Source organism: Pogoniulus pusillus, chromosome 15 (genome assembly GCF_015220805.1).
Source record: "Pogoniulus pusillus isolate bPogPus1 chromosome 15, bPogPus1.pri, whole genome shotgun sequence".
NCBI lineage: Eukaryota > Metazoa > Chordata > Aves > Piciformes > Lybiidae > Pogoniulus > Pogoniulus pusillus.
The window spans coordinates 25,458,112-25,478,465 of NC_087278.1; the positions used below are offsets into that span (position 1 = coordinate 25,458,112).

The following is a 20,354-nucleotide window of genomic DNA, read 5'->3' on the forward strand; positions in this document are numbered from 1 at the left end:
TCCACTAGATCAGCTTGCTCACAGCCTTGTCCAGCCTGATCTTGAAGATCTCCAGGGATGGGGCCTCAAATTCCTCCCTCGGCAACCTGTTGCAGTGTTCCAGCACCCTCATGGTACTTGAATTTGTTCCTATCCTCTAATCTAAATCTACTCTTCTCTCATTTCAAAACACTGCCCCTTGTTCTATCACTGCAGGCCTTCGCAGTTTCTCTGCAGCCTTCTTGTGGTCCCTTTCAGGTACTGCAAGGCTGCTATTAGGTCTCCCTGGAGCAGCCTTTTCTCCAGGCTGAACAACCCCATCTGCCTCAGCCTGTCCTCAGAACAGAGGTGCTCCAGCTCCCCAGTCATTTTTGTGGCCAGCAAGTTCAGAGAGCTGATTCTGCCACTTAATTCTGCTCTGGTAAGACCTCACCTAGAGTACAGCATCCAGCTCTGAAGCCCTCAACACAGGAAGGACATGGACCTGGTGGAGCTGGTCCAGAGGAGAGCCATGAAGATGATCCAAGGGCTGGAGCACCTCTGCTACAAGGTATTTCTGCTGCAAAAATTCTATCACCTGCACAGCAAGAAAAGAAGAACAGCCCAGTCATTGTAGAGTACTTCCAGTCTGTTGGCATTATTTTGTAGATGGGAGATGCTGGATTTCAATAAAAGAGCAGGAACAGTGGGGCTGGACTTTCAATAAAAGAGCAGGAACAGCTACCACAGAAATTCCTCTTTTGCAGTTTTCTTCTGTCACCATGATGTGACTCATCATGTCCAGGCAAGTGCTCTGCTAAGAGTTGGTTTCTGAAGATATTCAGGATCTCCAGCTCAGCACTGGACCAAGACACTGCAGGGAGCTAGAGATGGAGAATGAGGATGGATGAGCCTCTTCTGCACAGTGACTTTGGCATACAGTGCAACAGCAGAGACATCCTCAGTGTAGTCTGGTTTTCTCTGCTGAGCAGTTGCATGACTCCTGCCAAGCTCCTGGCCTCACCATCCTTTCAGCTCAACTTTTCCCCTTCTAGCATTTACATCAGTGAATGTTTGTAAAATAAGTTGGGTGTTGTTTATTTTCCAGTAGTGCAAGGAAACACAGCCCACTGCGTTCCACACCGCTGGTGCACTTCTGCCTTGCCACCTGACCAGACAGCTCTCGTACTCAAAAGAGCTACTCTATCTGGAGCATCTTATTTCAAGGAGGTGGAAACCCCTGGTGTGTGCTGCATTTACAGAGTCAGATTAGGTAGGTAGTTAAATGGACATTCCTAGGTTCCAGCCAGGAACCAAAACTCCCCATCTTCACATTCAGCAAAGAAATACCCATCTCTGACAGTGCCACTTTAGCTCCCTGATGTGTTTTCTGTTTGTTACACTTCACTGTGGCACAGTAATCAGGACAGAGCCAGCTTCCTCTGTGGTTTCACTGCAATGCTGGAACTTGGACCCTTCTCATATCCTGGCCATCAGTCTTGCTGCAACCGTGCCCCTAATCCCAAAGAACTGCTGCTGAAGGAAAGAAGTGGGATGAGCTGGAGATGGAGGATGAGGAAGGCTACACCACTTTAAATTTACGACCCCCAGCTTCAGTCCTTACTCCCAGATATTCAAGCAGCAACAAATATTCTGGATTTGAGGCTCCAGCCAGATGTGTTACAGTAGACAGTAAGTACAGATGGGAATTAACTTCCCCACCTAAATCCACCTACAATTTGCATGTTCACATTGCTCGCTTTGGGTCCTTCTAAACTTACAGTCTAAGATAAATGTTCCCAGTAACAGCAAAAGAAGAATATTGGCATCCTGGAGGGCATCAAGGCAACTGTGCCTAGCAGGTCTAGGGAGGTTCTCCTCCCCCTCTACTCTGCCCTGGTGAGACCACATCTGCAAAACTACTGTGCCTTCCTCTCTTGAGCTCCCCAGTTTGAGAGAGACAGAGATCTGCTGGGAGAGTCCAGCAGAGGCTAGGAGAATGACTTGGACATCTCTGTTTTGAAGAAAGACTGAGCCCTGGGGCTGTTTAGTCTGGAGAAGAGAAGGCTGAGAGAGTGCCTTATCAATGTCTATAAATATGAGGGGTGGGTGTCAAGATGAAGGGGCCAGGCTCTTTTTGGTGGTGCCCAATGATAGGACAAGGAACAACAGGTACAAGGTGGAACACAGGAGGTTCCACCTCAGCATGAGGAGACACTTCAGTGTGGTGAAGGTGACAGAGCCCTGTAGCAGGCTGCCCAGAGAGGCTGTGGAGTCTCCTCTCTGGAGAGCTTCAAAACCCACCTGGATGCCTTCCTGCCCTAGGTGATCCTACTTTGGCAGGGGGGTTTGACTAAAGGTCCCCTCCAACCTCTGACATTCTGTGATTCTGTGAATCTTGTGTGGTCATGATCACAGACAATATTTTTTTTCCTGACACTTATCTTTACTCCAATTGTCTTTTCCACTTACTTCAACACAGAATACAATTTCCACCTTTCCATGGATTCTTTTTTTTTTCCTTTTTGGAAGGACACATTTCTTAGAGCAGAGCACTACAAGAGAGGAAGGCACAGTAGCTTTTTCAGATAGTGCCTTGTAAATTTCCCCAGCTATGAGGAACAGAAAGGTGCCCTGCTTATTAGCTTCAGTAGTGAATGTAAGCTCTCATAATAGCAGAGCTGCTGATGTTTGTTGCTGACTGGGTTTCTTTCTGTTCCAGGAACCTCTGCCTCCTCTTCCATCTGGAAGCTAGTGGCTTTCGTTTTCCTTGCTCTGTGCCTGGTGCTGCTGCTGGGGCTAGTAGCCCTGCTAGCCCTGTGTAAGTACTGGGGTGTCCTGAGCTGCTGCTGTGGGAGTGAACTCCTGATGTACATCTGCTTCTTCTGCCCCTGCAGGCTGTCCCTGGTGACCCTGCTCCCCTAGTGGAAATAGTATGGCAAGGAGAGTGCCAGCAGAACTCTGCCACAGAAGTATCCCCATAGCTGGCACAGGTCACTTGTGAATACTAACATCTGCACTTACCTTATGTGACACTAATCATAATTCAAGAGCTAAACTTAATTAACCCTAAACCCTTAATCTTAATCCTAACCTTAATGAACCTAACATTAAAATTAACCCCTAAGCATAAATCTAACCTATCTCTATTCATAAATCTAAACCAATCCCCAAGCTTAAATCTAACACCTAAACCTAACCCCAACCCTCCTCCTAAACCATAAACTAAACATAACCCTAACCACTAACATCTAAACTTAATCCTCACCCTAACCTATAGCCCTAAGCATAACTCCAACTCTCCTCCTAAACAATAAACCAAACATAACCCTAACCACTAATATCTAAACCTAATTCTAATCCTAACCTATACCCCTAAGCATAACCCAAACCCTCCTCCTAAACCATAAACCAAACATAACCCTAACCATTAACATCTAAACCTAATCCTAACCTATACCCCTAAGCATAACCCCAACCCTCCTCCTAAACCATAAACCAAACATAACCCTAACCATTAACATCTAAACCTAATTCTAACCCTAACCTATACCCCTAAGCATAACCCCAACCCTCCTAAACCATAAACCAAACATAACCCTAACCACTAACATCTAAACCTAATCCTAACCTATAGCCCTAAGCATAACCCCAATCCTCCTCCTAAACCATAAACCAAACATAACCCTAACCATTAACATCTAAACCTAATCCTAACCTAGAGCCCTAAGCATAACCCCAACCCTCCTCCTAAACCATAAACCAAACATAACCCTAACCACTAACATCTAAACCTAATCCTAACCTATAGCCCTAAGCATAACCCAAACCCTCCTCCTAAACCATAAACCAAACATAACCCTAACCATTAACATCTAAACCTAATCCTAACCTATACCCCTAAGCATAACCCCAATCCTCCTCCTAAACCATAAACCAAACATAACCCTAACCATTAACATCTAAACCTAATCCTAACCTATACCCCTAAGCATAACCCCAACCCTCCTCCTAAACCATAAACCAAACATAACCCTAACTCCAACCCTTAGCCTAAAATCTAACTCTGGCCCTATCCTAACCACCAACTAACCCTAAACCTAACTCTAACCCCTCACCCCTAACCATGAACTTTATAATCAAAATGACTCTAAACCTAATCCTAACCTCCTAGCAGGGAAGGCAATCCTGGCATCACAGCATTGTGACTGGGCATCATCACAGCATTGTGACTGCTGCATTTGCCCAATGATTGCAGCAGATTTTCCACAGAACTAATTCAGCTCACACCCAAAGGTGATGTCACATTACAGCTGGAAAAAGAGACAGAGAGCCACCACCTTCTCTCTGGCAGGAGGAAAGCAGTTTTAAGTGCCCAGACCTAATATTTGATGGGGCCATGGCATCACAACAGTGTTAGGTCAGAGGCAACCCATTCCTTCCCCCTAAGCTCAGACAAGCTCATAGAGTCATAAAATGGTTTGAGTTGGAAGGAACCTCTAAAGGTCCTCCAGTCAAACCCCTCTGTAGTCAGCAAGGACATCCTCCTCCAGATCAGCTTGCTCACAGCCTTCTCCAGTCTGACTTTAAATATCTCCAGGGACAGAGCCTGGGCAACCTGTTGCAGTGTTCCAGCACCTTCATGGTGCCAAACATTTTCCTAGCATCCAATCTAAATCTCCTCTAGCTCCATCTGTAGCTTTGTCCAGATGACATCTGAAAATCTTCAAGGACAAAGATGCTCCCACCTTCCTAGGTCACTTTTAGTGCTGCACAACCCTCCTGGTGAAGAAAAAATGCACAGGAATTACACATGATGGTGGACACACAAACCCCTACAAATTAAAGCTACATTTGAAGCCACAGATCCTCAAACCAATCTTTGATAAGCACTTTCTTGCCATTTAGTTTTTCAGGCTTCCAAGGATCCTGAGGAAGGGAAGAAGCTGCAGGAGATGAGAAAAGCCTTGTGTTTTGAAGTGAAGGAGAAACATGGTAAATGTGGTTGTTATGTAAATAAACACACTCAACCCTTTTTCAGAGCCCCCCATGGACTGAGAAAGCAAAATCACAGTAAAAAACACCTGGCTGCTGGGGCAGGATCTGCTTTGAACTGTGGTGGGATTTGAGATGTGGCTACATGTCCACCAGCTTGCAAAACAAATTGTCTCTGGGCCCTCAAGAGCTCAGCTGATTCAGGGCTACTCTTAATATCTTCTCAGCCAAGCCATAGCTAAAGCCCCTCTGCTGCTCCCAGTCTGCATAATGCTCCAGGCATGGGGAAGAGTGGCTGGAAAGCTGCCCAGCAGAGAGAGACCTGAGGGTGCTGGTCAACAGCTGGCTAGCTTGTGCCCAGGTGGCCAAGAAAGCCAACAGCATCCTGGCCTGGATCAGCAAAAGTGTTATCAGCAGGACCAGGGTAGGGACTGTCACCCTGCACTCAGCACTGGGGAGGCCACACCTTGAGGGCTGGGATATGTTTTGGGGCCATTCTCTATGAGGACATTGAGGGGCTGGAGCAGGCCCAGAGGAGGGCAACAAAGCTGGAGCAAGGTCTGGAGAACAGGGCTGATGAGTGGGACAGGGGTTGTTTAGTGTAGAGAAAAGGAGGCTGAGAAGAGACCTCACTGCTCTCCACAACTCCCTGAAAGGAGGTTGGAGCCAGGTGGGGGTCGGCCTCTTCTCTCTAGTAACAAGTGACAGGACAAAAGCAAATGGCCTCAAGTTGCACCAGGGGAGGTTTAGGTTGGTCATTAGAAGAAACTTCTTGACTGAAAAGGTTCTCAAAGACTGGAACAGGCTTCTCAAGGAGGTGGTTGGATCCCCATGCCTGGAGGTGTTTAAAAGAGCAGAGATGTGATGCTGAGGGACATGGTTTAGCTCCAGAGCTGGTCGAGTCAGACAGTGGTTGGACGAAATGGTCTTAGAGGGTTTTGCCAACCAAAACAATTCTATAATACTCTCTCTGATTTCTAGAAACAAAATGTGTTGTCTGCCCAGTGAGCTGGCAAAGTGATGGAGGTGACAACTGCTTCTACATTTCAAAGCAGAAGAAAACATGGAAGGAAAGCCAGGAATTCTGTTCCTCAAGAAACGCCACTCTTCTTGTGCTCAAAGACAGAGCAAAGATGGTAGGGATGGAATCTCATGCATTCCTTTCTATCACAGGTTTTGACTGCCACCAAACTTATGGGCAAACACATCTGGGAGCCTCTTTCCCAACAACCTGGGGAGGTGGTGGAGTCGCCGTCCCTGGAGCTGTTCAAGGCAGGATTGGACATGGCACTTGGTGCCATGGTCTGGCCTTGAGCTCTGTGGTAAAGGGTTGGACTTGATGATCTATGAGGTCTCTTCCAACCCTGATAATACTGTGACACTGTGAAATAGGAAGCTTACCCAAACCCCAAACATTCTTCCTTTCCTTTTGCTACATCAAAGAAGCTTCGCTGGAAATCTCTCTCCTTTCTCCAGCTGGACTTGGTTTCAGATGGGGTTCTCAGCTCAATCTGATTGGATTTTATTTGTTTAAAGTGAAAATCAGATGGGAAGAGACAAAATGGAAAGTGGAAAATTGTTTATTATTGAGTTTAGCAGGATCCAAGGGTCAGAACTGTGATTCACAATGTTGGGAGACACCTGTGGACAACACCTGAAAGTGAGAGATGATTTTGGTGTGCTCTGTAAATCTATTTCAGTTCCAGACGTCTGAGCATTTGCTTCTCCTTCCACATTTGCCACACAGCTGCAGGCAAATTGAGGCTGGACCAGTTTAAGCCAGCTGTGGATTTTAGATGGATGAGTCCATAAAGATGTTAGTAAGCAGAAAAAGAGTGTCTGGGTGATCTGGACAGGCTATGGTGCTGAGGAATCTCTTAGCACTTTGGAAACAATTCCAAGAGTATAAGCATAGGTTTCTAGGGCAGTATGAGACACTGGGTCTATTCTCTCTGATCTCCAGATAATGCCTCAGCAAGGCACAGTTCTCCCACAGGTTCTGAGTTGTGTCTGTCAGACAAGCTGGAGGACTCCAAAGGTGCTAGAGGTCTATATTCAGGGCAACAGGCTCTGCTCGGGCTTGAGGCTCTTCTCCCCTAACTTCAGGCTTCTACAATGCAAGCAGCCTGCAATTTTAGAGCTCTTTCCTCAAGCTCCATCACAGCTGCTGGGGGATCTGGCCAACACAGTCATTATTCAGTAGCAACCCCAGTGAGATGAATCACTTCCCAGGCTCCATTAGATCTCTTGGCTAGATCTCTGCTGACTCTTCATTGGAGCATAAACAGCGTTACCATATCTACATCTAAACTGCAGACACCTAAAGGCAGCGTAGATACCCTAAAGGCAGACTGAATAAAGCTGCTCTTGGTTTGCTTGAGGTTTTTTGGTTTGTTTTTCTTTCTTTTAAGAAGGCCCTTTGTGCAGACCCAGGGGACACTCATCTGGTGGCAGTTCAATAAACACTGGTATCTGAATGAGCAGACAGCAGTGCCTCATGGCAAACAAGCATGGATGAGAGGTTGCTCCCTTATTAAGCATTACCTTCATTGGGTGCTGAACCTTCAGAGCTGGAGGACACAGGAGCTTAGGTCTTAGATTTCAAACACTGTTGTGATGATTGTCTCACACTTGCAGGTTTCTCTGCCAAAGGATTCCCAGTTCTACTGGGTTGGATTGTCACACATGTCTGAAAAGAATGGCTGGTACTGGGAAGATGGAACAGCATTTTCCAAACAAGAGACAAACTGGTAAGGCCTTGTGGCTTAGGAGCATTGTGGTTACACCCAGTGGGCTCCAGCAAATCCTGTGGGATTTCTGCTTCCTCTTGCTTCCCCTGTGTGTCACCTGTGCAATGATGAAGGATCGTGGAGACCACTGTATCTGCTATGGAACTCCAAAGTCATGGAATTGTAGAATCGTGGAATCGCTTTGGTTGCCTTTCTCTGCACCTGCCCCAGCACATCAATGTTGTCCTGGGAGTGAGGGCCCCACAACTGCACCCAGTCCTCAAGGTGTGGCCTCCCCAGTGATGAGTACGGAGGGACAATCACTGCCCCGGTCCTGCTGGTCACACTATTGCCAGTCCTAGCCAGGGTGCTGCCAGTCTTCATGGCCACCTGGGCACACGCTGGCTTATCTTCAGTCACCTGTTGATCAACACTCTCAGGGCTGTCTCTGCTGGACAGTTGCCAGCCACTCTTCCCCAAGCTGGGAGCTTTGCATGGGGCTGTTACGACTCAAATGCAGGACCCAGCACTGGGCCTTGATGAATCTCATACAGTTGGTCTCAGACCATTGATCCAGGCTCTTCAGGTCCCTCTGCAGAGCCTTCCTATTCTCAAGCAGGTCAACACTCCTGCTCATTCATGTCATCTGTAATTCAGATCCTGTACAAGGAACAGTGGTTGGCAAAGTACAGCTTGATCACATACACCAGATCCAAAAGGATCACACAGCTCCAAGGGGACAATAACTCTACCTTCCAATGGCAATTCAGAAGGATTTACTCACGTTCCAAATACTGATGATATGATGCCACCAGGACATCACTAAGCCATATCTTTTAATTTCCTAGGGTTGTTCTCTATGACAACATCTTCTGTGCCTCCATTTATGGCCAAATTATCTATGGCAGCAACTCCTGCTTGACAAAGCAGTTGTGGATCTGTGAGAAAGTGGCTGTTGAGTTCCCCTGAAGAAGCCCTGCAAGGAAGAGGTGTGGGAGCTGCCACTGCCAGATACCAGCTTTTGGGAGCAAAAGTTTTTCTTTCTGTTTGTTTATCATGCAGTTTTGTCAGAATGGTGATTCAAATGGACAGACCTCTGGAGGCTAAATCTTCTTTTGTCTGTGTTTTCCCTCCCAGACCAGCCACCCATAATCCTCTTCTAAAGCAGCTTGCCTCAGCAGCCCTTCTTTCCTAGATCTGTTTGCCCAGCTGTTACACTGAGGTACAGGATACAGAAATAATCCCAGGCTCTAGCCACACAGTTCTTCTCATAGAAACATAGAATCATAGGATTGTTTTGGTTGGAAAAGACCTCTCAAGTCCAACTGTCAACCCAACACCCATGGCCATTAGCTTTGTCTCCAAGTGCCATGTCCCCTTGTTTACTGAACACCTTTTGGGATGGTGACCCCCACCACCTCTCTGGGCAGACTGTTCCAGCACCTGACCACTCCTGCAGAAAAGAAACTTTTCCTAATATCCATAATTGCCTAATAGCCATAATCCAAAATATCCTCCCCTGGCATACTTTTGGGCCACAATGTTTTGTTCTATCACCAGGAAAGAAACTTTTCCTAATTTCCAACCTAAACCTTCCCAGGCACCATTTTGGGCCACAATGTTTTGTTCTATCACCTGATCCTAGGGAGAAGAGAACAACCCCCATATGCCTCCAATCTCCTTGCAGGTAGTTCTAGAGAACAATGAGGTCTCCCCTCAACCTCCTTTTCTCCCGACTACACAACTCCAACTCCCTCAGCTGCTCCTCACCAGACCTGTTCTCCAGACCCTTCATCAGCTTTGTTGGCCTTCTCTCTACCTGCTCCAGCCCCTCAATGTCCTTCTCAGAGGGACCCAAAACTGAGCCTGGTCTTCAAGGTGTGGCCTCATCAGTGCTGAGTGCAGGGGGAATACTTCTTGAAAGAAAATGATGGTTCCACTTCTCTGGAGTTCTATGCAATTTTTATGTCAGCCTCTGTTTTGTCTTCCACACTCATACATCCTTTGTGCATCCACATATTTTATCTGTGTGTTGTTTGCTTGGACATTTGAACACTTCCCTTAAAATAAATGAAAACTGTGACAACAACAATGTGTCTTTAATATCCATTATTTCTTTAGCAAAGACTGAAGCAGCTTCTTGGCTAAACCCCCTGAACCCCTGTTTCTGATGTGCTGAAATCTGTGAACTGAATAACTCCACTTAGTTCTCATTTTATCCTCTTTTCTTCCCATAATTTCACACCTGATTTTACTAATTTATTTTCCCCAGCCATCTGCTACAGACCTTTGATGTGGCTGCATTGAGAAAACAAATGTTGGCCTCTGGGTTGAAGAGCAACAATAGTTAAATCCAGAAAGCTCAACCCCATGGATAGGGATAGGCTGGGGACTGACCTGTTGGAGAGCAGCTGTGGGGAGAGGGACATGGGTGTCCTGGTGGGCAGAAAGATGCCCATGAGCCAGCAATGTGCTTTGGTGGCCAAGAAGGCCAAGGGCATCCTGAGGTGGATTAGGAGGGCTGTGGTGAGTAGACTGAGAGAGGTTCTTGTCCCTCTGAGTAGGTTCTCCTACTCTGCCCTGGTGAGGCCACATCTGGAATACTGAGTCCAGTTCTGGGCCCCTCAGTTAAAGAAGACTTCAGGAAACTGCTTGAAAGACTCCTGCACAAAGAGCACAGAGTCCAGCACAAAGAGTGCAAAATGACTTCAGGAAACAGATTGAAAGAGGCACAAAGATGCTGAAGGCAGTGGAACATCTCCCTGCTGAGGATGGGCTGAGGGAGCTGAGGATGGGCTGAGGGAGCTGAGGATCTTTAGCTTGAAGGAAATGAGAAGGAAGCAAGAAGAAATGGCCTCAAGTTACACCAGCAGAGGTCTAGATTGGAAATTAGAATACACTTTGTGACTGAAAGGGTTCTCAAACATTGCCACAGGTTGCCCAGGGATGTGGCTGAATCTCCGTGCCTGGAGGTATTAAAAAGAGGCAGAGATATGGAGCTGAGGAATGTGGTTTAGCACCACCCTTGGTAGGGTTAGAGGATGATTTGACTCTTAAAGATGGTCTTCAAGTACTTTTCCAGCTGAAAGGATTCTGATTCTGTGACTCCTCCAGGAAAGAAAAGGAGGAGTCCTAGTGACACATGAACACACATCTTGCCTTAGGGTGTTTGAAGTGTGACTCATTCTCCTCTTCCCTCTCTCTTCTGCTTTTCTTTTTGCTTCTTCCGTAATCCTTGACTGTCTTTTAAGAGGATTGTCACTGAGCAATGACAATGTACAGGAATACAGAGGAAGAGGATGGATACTCTAGTTTAAATCACCTGCCACCTCATCCAGCCAGGAGCTACGTGTCTCTGAACATCAACCGAGGTATGGCTGACACTTGTCCTTTGAACTTTCTGTGCTGTGGCAGACAGTAATAGAAAGAGTCTAGCCCAGCTCAGGAAATAAGAGAAAGATGTCCTTAAGTGTTTGATGTTCAGGTTCAATGCACTGTTTGTGTTGTTCTGTCTGACAAAGCCCAGCATGCATGACTGTGGAAATGCTGAGAGTGGAGCTATTGCCATTACTTGCCCTAATTCTCAGTAAAAGGTGGCAGGTGGCTTTAGGATCAAGCTATGGGATTGAGGAATCATCTTTGATGTGGGTAGTTTTACTTATTCTTACAAGAAGTGACTGTAGAGACAGGAAAATCTGGCTTTAGAAGAAAAAACTTCATGGTTTGCCCTCTGGATCTACATTTTAAAGACAATGCTGAAGTTTCATGACCTTTAAGGCCAGAAGGGATAAGACAGCACTGGACCTAAATGCACAGATCATGTAATTTCCCTTCTTCAAGTCCCAAAGCTCTGCTTGGGCTAAACTATGTATTTTAAGAGAGCACAGCTTTAGTGAGTATGGTGGTGGTGGGCTGAGAGTTGGACTTGATGAACTCAGGGGTCTTTTTCAACCTTCCTGATTCTGTGATTCTATGATCCTGTGATCCAGTCCTGAGTTCAATATTTCTTCATCTGAAAGGTCCATCATACTGCACTGCCATGAGCATGGTAACTCCCTGTAGCTTTTGAACCAGGGAAATCTCTGTGGATATTTTGGACTCCAGAATTTTCCTGAACTGGGCTTCAGGCTGGAGCTGGGCTGGCATGCAGCTTGTGCAGGAAAGATTTGTATGGTATGCAAATCCTTCCTTACTGCACTCTGATAGAGCAGAGGACAAGTGCTGCCAAAAACCTCCTTAGATCCTTCTAGGTCAGAGGATCACTACAATGTTTCAGAGTTTTATCATTTACCACAGGTAAGTTCAATTTGACCCACATCCACTGTCTCTTTTCAAGCAGATGTCTTTAACAGAGGTTCCACAGCTTCTTCTCAAGTTGCCTTTGAGTTGATTCTTATAATACAGCCTGGAATGGGAACTCTTTTGAGAGTCACCAGCTGGATCTCATTGGAGGGTTGGGAGTGCTGCTGAACAGGGTGCCTGCCTCAGATCAATTGCTGGTTTCTCCCAGGGTACTCCCTTCCCTTTGCTGCATGGTGTCCAGTTGTCTTCACTTTGTTTCTGCTCTGCCTGGCCCTCACTGTAGGAATGACAGTCCTAGGTAAGTGCTGAAGTGTGCTCTGTTGCTTTGGTCATCTTAATTCCTTAATACTAACTCCTGAAGGGACCTTAAACATCATCCAGATCCAACCCTCCTGCCATGGGAGGCCTCCTGCCTCCTCCCATTAGAACAGGTTGCTCAAGGCCTCATCCCACGAGGCCATGAACATGTCCAGGGAAGGGGCAACAACCTCCCTGGGCAACCTGTGCCAGTGTCACCACCCTCGCTGCAAAGAATTTCTTCCTGATCTCCAGTCTCAATCTGCCCTCCTCAAGCTTCAAACCATTCCCTCTCATCCTGTCACAACAAAACCTGGGAAAAAGTCCCTTCCCAGCTCTCCTGTAGCTCCCTTCAGGTACTGGAAGGCTGCTCTAAGGTCTCCCCAGAGCATTCTCTTCTCCAGGCTGAACAGCCCCAATTCTCTCAGCCTGTCCCCATAGGGGAGATTCTCCAGACCCCTGATCATCTTGGTGGCCTCCTCTGGACTTGCTCCAGCAGCTCCATGTCCCTCTTATGCTGGGGGCAGTGCTGCAGGTGGGGTCTCAGCAGAGCAGAGGGGCAGAATCCCCTCCCTGTGCTGCTGCTCTCCCTGCTTTGGATGCAGCCCAGCACACAGCTGCCTTTTGGGCTGACAGTGACCATTGCTGGCTCCTGGTGAGCTTGTCACCAGCTGACACCCTGAAGCCCTTCTCCACAAGGCTGCTCTTGATCCAATCTTTGGCCAGCCTGGATGTGTGCTTGGGATTGCCCTGACACAGGTGCAGGACCTTGCACTTGGCCTTGTTGAACTTGATGAGGTTGGCTTGGGCTTACCTCTCCATCCTGTCCAAGGCCCTCTGGATGGCAAGATCAACATGATTAGGTCAAGATAGCCCTTCTTAAGCAAGGTTTTTTGGCATTATTTTAGTCTTTTTTCAGGTTACCTGCAATGGCCTTGTGATTAAACTGCACTGAAAATTTGGAAATCTCTTTGTCCATCATTTTGTCATCTTCTCACAATACAAGGCATGTGTTACTCAGAGGGAATATGCAAGACATGATGAAGCAAGTATCATGCAGCAGCAGCATCACAGCTTTGTTGTCTTATTAGGAATATCTCTCTAAACTTCAGGTCTCAGAGGTTCAAAGGCACCTGTGGGACAGAGTGAAAACTTGCAAGGACTGAAAGAGAGGCTGTGCTTGATGGGTGATGCAAACAGTAAGTAGAACTTCTGTTCACACAGAAGTCTTATTCCAGACTGAACTAGGCTGTTACGTGCTGTACCAGTTAAAGAATGAATCTTTTAACAAAGTGAGTGTAGATGTGCCCCATGAAGTGTGACAGGTTTCAGCTCTGAATAACTTTGACTTGCCAGGCCTATGGAGGGCATAGAAATCCTCTACCCTTCCTTTGGCTGTTTGCAAGGGACTGATGGGTTCTTTCTCTTCCAGGCCCCAGATGTTTACTCTGCCCTGTAAACTGGAAATGGGTTGGAGGTGACACCTGTTTCTACTTTTCAAAAGAGGTGGCTACATGGCAGGAAAGTGAATACTATTGCTTCTCCCAGAATGCCACCCTTCTTATGCTGAAGAAGAAAACCAAGTTGGTATGGTTCTTCTCATACTAATGTTCTTTTGCACGGGTATCAACTCTTCAGAGCTCCTCACCAGGCAACCAGTACTTCTTGATGTTACATAGTAAAAGAGACACTGACTCCAGGGCCTGAGGCAATGCAGACTGCAGAACACTCAACCACAAATGTGCAATTGTGAGGTAACCAGCAACACAGGATATTGCTCAGCCAAACACTGGACATGAGTGTCCTGGATCCGGTGGAAACTAGAAGCATGGAGTCTTTCAATCAGGAAGTCTCTTTGAATATTCAGAGGCAGGCCTCTAAACAATAAAATATTGCCTTGGTCTTACCTGTAGTAGAGATGCCAGACACAAACTATGTCTGTTTCCTTAGGATCATAAAACTGTTTTGGTTGGAAAAGACACTTAAGGTCATTGAGTCCAAACATCATCTAACTCTTAACAAAGATGTTTCCTCTTGGAAAGTGTGATGAAAAATCCAGAGAGTCAAATTAACTCCTTTGGTTCTTTCTTGATCAGCTCCTCTCTCAGCAGTAGTTCTTTAGGTACAGAAAAAAACCCAACAGCCCACAAAGTTCTTGATGATAAATGTTGTGCATTTGTTTTTATAGGCTAGCATAGCTCAAATGTTAGCCAAGTTCTCTTACTGGATTGGATTATCCTATGGAGATGATGGCTGGTCTTGGACAGATGGTACCAAACTTTCTACGAAGAGAATGGACTGGTAAGTTTCCTGACCTTAAGCACTTGGTGGGTTTTAGTCATTTCTTGCACAATATCCTCTCTGTGCACTGAAGGAGGAGGAAATCAAAATCCCATTAATGGCAAAGTTTCAAGGTAGAACCAAGGCACAGATGAATTTGGAGTTAAAGCCCTCCTTTAGGTGTGGAATCCTCAAAAGTTAAAAAGGCTCTGAAAGGTGAGGAGATGGAATCAACAAACAAACGCAACCAGTGGCTGCTGGTGACTCACTGTTTAAAACCATTTACTTTATGAAACATAGAATCATGGAATGCTCTGGGTTGAAAGGGACCTCCAAAGGTTATCTACTCCAATCCCCCTGCAGTCAGCAGGGGCATCCTCTGCTAGAGCAGCTTGCTTACAGCCTTCTCCTGCCTGACCTTGAAGATCTCCAGGGATGGGGCCACAACCACTTCCCTGGGCAACCTGTTGCAGTGTTGCAGCACCCTCATGGTGCCAAACTTGTTCCTAACATCCAATCTAAATCTGCTCTTCTCTCATTTCCAACCATTGTCCCTGATCCTGTCCCTGCAGGTCTTTGCAAACAATCCCTCTGCAGCCTCCTTGTACCTCCTTCAGGTACTGGCAGGCTGCTGTTAGGTCTGCCTGAAGTGTTCTCTTCTCCAGGCTCAACAAGCCCAGCTTCCTCAGCCTGTCCTCATAGCAGAGGTGCTCCAGCCCCCTGATCTCTTGACTCTACAGGAAGCCCCCTCCCTGGAGGTATTCACAGTATCACAGTATCATCAGGGTTGGAAGAGACCTCACAGATCATCAAGTCCAACCCTTTACCACAGAGCTCAAGGCCAGACCATGGCACCAAGTGCCACATCCAATCCTGCCTTGAACTGCCCCAGGGACGGCGACTCCACCACCTCCCCGGGCAGCCCATTCCAGTGTCCAATGACTCTCTCAGTGAAGAACTTTCTCCTCACCTCCAGCCTAAATCTCCCCTGGTGCAGCCTGAGGCTGTGTCCTCTTGTTCTGGTGCTGGCCACCTGAGAGAAGAGAGCAACCTCCTCCTGGCCACAACCACCCCTCAGGTAGTTGTAGACAGCAATAAGGCCAGGTTGGATGAAGCCTTGATCAACATGGTCTAGTGGGTTTCTTGGCCACCCAGGCTGGCTGGCTCAGGGTCAGAGAATGATCCTTCAGCCTTGAATTCTGAGAGCTGTGAATGTTCTTCCAACATTTTATCTAAATCTTTATAAACCTTAAAATGACTCTGCCCTGCAATTTTGCAGTGATGCATGATAGACTAGGAAGACTTCCTGGGTTCGGTTTGAAGTTTCTACATTAAAGTTGTTAACCAGATGCTCTTTGTTTTCTGTTGTTTGGTTGGTTGTTTTTTCGTTTGTTTTGTTTTTTCCCCCTAGGATCACTTTGTCCTCCAAGCAAAACTGTGCATACCTGCACTATCATAAGGCAAGGGTTTACAGTGGGGATTGTTTGGAGAAATATCCCTGGATCTGTGAGAAGGCAGCAGTTCAGCTAACTTAGAAACTGCATCAGCAGGAAAAGAATCTGAAGAGTATGAAGAAGATTTTGTTGTCAGACCTTTCAAAGAAGTGGATAATAATGTTTAATGCAAACTCAGAGCAAAGCCTGTCCTTTCTTCCTGACACAGTCACACAAATGCAAACATGGAAAAGAGAGAGAAACCCTTTGTGGATGAAAAGGAACAGCAGTAACAAATGTCGAACCAGGAATCATAGAATGGTTTGGGTTGGAAGGGACCTTCAAAGGTCATCCAGTCCACCCCTTGCAGTCAGCAAGGGGCTGAGTCTTGTCAAGTCTGACCCTGAATATCTCCAGGGATGAGGCCTCAACTACTCCCTAGGCAACCTCTTGCAGTGTTGCAGCACCCTTGTGGTGCAGAACTTGTTTCTAACATCCAATCTAAATCTGCTCTTCTCTCATTTCAAACCATTGCCCCTTGTCCTGTCTCTGCAGGCCTTTGCAAACAGTCCCTCTGCAGTCTTCTTATAGCCCACTTCAGCTCCTGGCAGGCTGCTATTAGGTCTGCCTGGAGCCTTCTCTTCTTCAGGCTGAACAACCCCAGCTCCTTCAGCCTGTCCTCATAGCAGAGGTGACACAGACTCCTGATTATTGTCATGGTCTCTTCTGGATCCACTCCATCAGGTCCATGTCCTTCTTGCAGTGAGGGCTGAAAAATGTGCTCTTGTGGCCAAGAAGACCAATGGTATTTGGGGTGCATTAAGAAGAGTGTCCAACAGGTTGAGGGAGGTTCTTCTCTCACTCTACTCTTCTCTGGTGAAGCCACACCTGGGGTATTGTGTCCAATTCTGGGCTCACCAATTCAAGAGAAAGAATCCAATGACAACCCACAAAGATGCTGAGAGGACTGGAGTACCTCTTATGAGGAGAGGCTGGGAGGCCTGAGGCTGTTTAGCATGGAGGAGAGAGGGGATCCTACATAGGCATGTAAATATCTAAAGGGTGGAGGTCAGGAGGATGGGGCTGGGCTCTTTTCAATGTTACCCAATGCAACAGGCACAGACTAGACACAGGAGGTTCCTCTTACATAAGGGAAAGCTTTTTTTAGGTTTTTTTTGGTGTCAGAGCACTGGACCAGGATGCTCAGAGTGTTTGTCTCCTTCTCTGAAGACTTTCAAAACTCCCTGGACATATTCATGTGCAACCTCATCTGGGAGGACCTGCTTTAGCATGGGGGCTGGTCTAGATGATCTCTGGGGGTGCTTTGCAACCCCACCATTCTGGGAACCTGGTAAATATCTCCAAACCAGAGATGAGATGTTAGTCTCACTGTTGAGATTAGTCTCATTGATGAGATATTAGTCTCCTAGTTCAGAACTGGGCCTCCAGAAGGGAGCAGGGAAGGTAGCTAAGTTTTCAGGACAGCGTAGCTGCAACTCACTGCTTCTGAATTTCTGAAGCAGAAAGAGGTTTCTCTGAAAGCCTTTAGACAAGATCTGGATTTTAGTTGGCAAATGTAAAATCACAAGCTGTTTTTAACCATATTTCCAGAATGGAAACTTAATTCAGTGAATTCTGACTGGAAGCTGAGCAACATTTCCATTTTTACTAGTTTTTAGTATTAAAACTGATCTTTTCTCTGAGAGTGTTAGGGGTGAGATGGTGGTGGAAAGAGAATGAAAGATTGGAGAGTGGGCAAAAGATTAGACTAAACAAGCTTGAATGCACAGGTTTAAAAGCAGGCTTCCAGAATCATGACTCTGCACAGATAATCAGAAAATGAGAAGGGCCAAAGCCCAAGTGGAAATGAATTTGTCTTCAGCTGTTAAAGAGAACAGGAAATGCTTCTATAAATAACACTGGCAACCAAAGGAGTACTGAGGAGAGTCTCTGTCCTTTGCTTGATGCAGGGGGAACAGAATGGGCAGGGATGAGGAGAAGGCTGAGGGACTCAATCCCCACTTTGCTTCAGTCGTTAGAAGTCAGACCAATTGTTCACTGGATACTCAACTGCCTTAGCTGGAAGGCAGAGATGGGGACAGAATGAAGCCCCCACAGTCCAAGAGGAGATGGTCAGTGACCTGTTGCACCACTTAGACACACACAAGTCTATAGGGGTCTGATGGCAAACACCCAAGGATACTGAGGGAGCAGCTGGAAGCCACTGTCCATTATTTACCAGTGGTCCTGGCAAACAGAGGAGGTCCCAGCTGACTGGAGATTGGCAACTGTGATGCTCAAGGAGTAGGACCTGGGGAGGGCCAGGCAGTCAGACCTTGGTGCTGGGGCAGGTCATGGAGCAGGTCATCATGAGTGCCATTTCACAGCATGTGCAGGGCTGCCAGGGCATCAGGCCCAGGCTTGAACAAGGTGATGTGCTCAGTGCACGAGGGAAAGGCTGTGGACTAATAGCCATGGTGGTGTTGGGTCAATGGTTGGACTCAATGATCTTGGAGGTCTTTTCCAAACAGAACAATTCTATGATTCTATAAAAACTCTCTTTACCATCTCTCATGATCAGGTTACCTGCCTGGTGAATGTGGGGCAGGCTGTGGATGTAGTCTGCCTGGACTTCAGCAAAGCCTTTGACATTGTCTGCCACAACAAGCTCCTGGCAAAGCTGGCAGCTCATGGCTTGGACAGATACACTCTGATATGGGTCAAGAACTGTCTGGAGGGGTGGGACCAGAGAGTGGTGGTGAATGGTGCCACATCCAGTTGGCAGCTGTCACTAGTGGTGTCCCCCAGGGATCAGTGCTGGGCCCAGTCCTGTTCAGTGTCTTTATTTATCTGGATGAGGGGATTGAGTCCAGCATCAGTAAGTTTGCAGATGACAGACACCAAGTTAGGAGTAGGTGTCAATCTGCTGGATGTAGGAGAGCCCTGCAGAAGGACCTAGACAGGCTGGATGGGTGGGCAGAGGCCAATGGGATGAGATTTAACAAGGCCAAGTGCAGGATTCTGCACTTTGGCTACAACAACCCCAAGCAGCACTACAGGCTGGGGATAGAGTGGCTGGAGAGCAACCAGGAGGAAAGGGACCTGGAGGTACTGGTAGATAGTAGCTGAAGATGAGCCAGCAGTGTGCCCAGGTGGCCAAGAGAGCCAATGGCATCCTGGCCTGCATCAGGAACAGTGTGGCCAGTAGGACTAGGGAGGTTATTCTGCCCCTGTACTCAGCACTGGTCAGGCCACACCTTGAGTGCTGTGTCCAGTTCTGGGCTCCTCAATTCAAGAGAGATGTTGAGGTGCTGGAAGGTGTCCAGAGAAGGGCAATGAAGCTGGTGAGGGGCCTGGAGCACAGCCCTGTGAGGAGAGGCTGAGGGAGCTGGGGGTGTGCAGCCTGGAGGAGGCTCAGGAGAGACCTCATTGCTGTCTACAACTACCTGAAGGGAGGCTGTAGCCAGGTGGGGGTTGGTCTCTTCTCCCAGGCCAACCAGCAACAGAACAAGGGGACACAGTCTCAAGTTGTGCCAGAGGAGGTCTAGGCTGGATGTTAGGAGGAAGTTCTTGCCAGAGAGAGTGATTGGCATTGGAATGGGCTGCCCAGGGAGGTGGTGGAGTCACCGTCCCTGGCGGTGTTCAAGAAAAGCCTGGATGGGGCACTTAGTGCCATGGTCTGGTTGACTGGCTAGGGCTGGGTGCTGGGTTGGACTGGATGATCTTGGAGGTCTCTTCCAACCTGCTTGATTCTATGATTCTGTGATTCATGGCTTTGACTTTGATTTTAGGTCTAGGACATGAACACTCATTTTATACAAGACTGAAAAGCTCAGAAGACTTTGGTATTTCACTACATGCACTCAACATGCAGCTGCATCTACTGTGATACATTCAGCAAAGAACTGTGCTGCCTTTTGAGCTGCCTTTGCCCCTCAGCAGTGCTTAGCAGAGGTGATCAGAATGCATTTTGTGTGTGCTGATATGACAGCAGAGCAAGGTCTGAAGTGTAAAGACAGCACCTACTGTTTGCACATGAGATCAGGGCTTCATCTACTTTCTCTACTCATTATTAATATTAGAATGTTGTTGCAAGAGTATTTGTCCCACTTGGATTTGTTTAAGCTTTTCTGATGCAGGTGGTTAACTGCCTGGCTGCCACCAAGGACAAAGAGCACAAAAATGCAGAGAGAGAAAATGAAAATGTAAAGCTGTGGCACTCTGTGCAAGGTTTCACCTCTGAGCTTTGTTGAGAAATTAGCTACTTGTGCAGCTTTTCAACAAGACTAAGTGACAACTGCTGAGTCCTGTACGTGGCTCACAACAATCCCGCTAATGCTCCAGGCCTGGGGCAGAGTGG

General features: G+C 47.1%; 2 protein-coding genes across 2 annotated transcripts in view; one reads left to right on the forward strand and one right to left on the reverse strand.

Annotated features, from left to right (window-relative positions):
* SCNN1A (sodium channel epithelial 1 subunit alpha) overlaps positions 1-20,354 on the reverse strand; it is a 39,695-nt gene that overhangs the window by 13,534 nt on the left and 5,807 nt on the right. The window lies entirely within an intron of this gene.
* On the forward strand, positions 1,524-8,651 carry LOC135182145 (natural killer cells antigen CD94-like). The gene is made up of 6 exons (XM_064156011.1): positions 1,524-1,650; positions 2,681-2,779; positions 4,867-4,953; positions 5,935-6,089; positions 7,591-7,703; positions 8,531-8,651. The coding sequence occupies exons 1-6, from the start codon at positions 1,524-1,526 to the stop codon at positions 8,649-8,651; spliced, it is 702 nt and encodes a 233-aa protein (XP_064012081.1).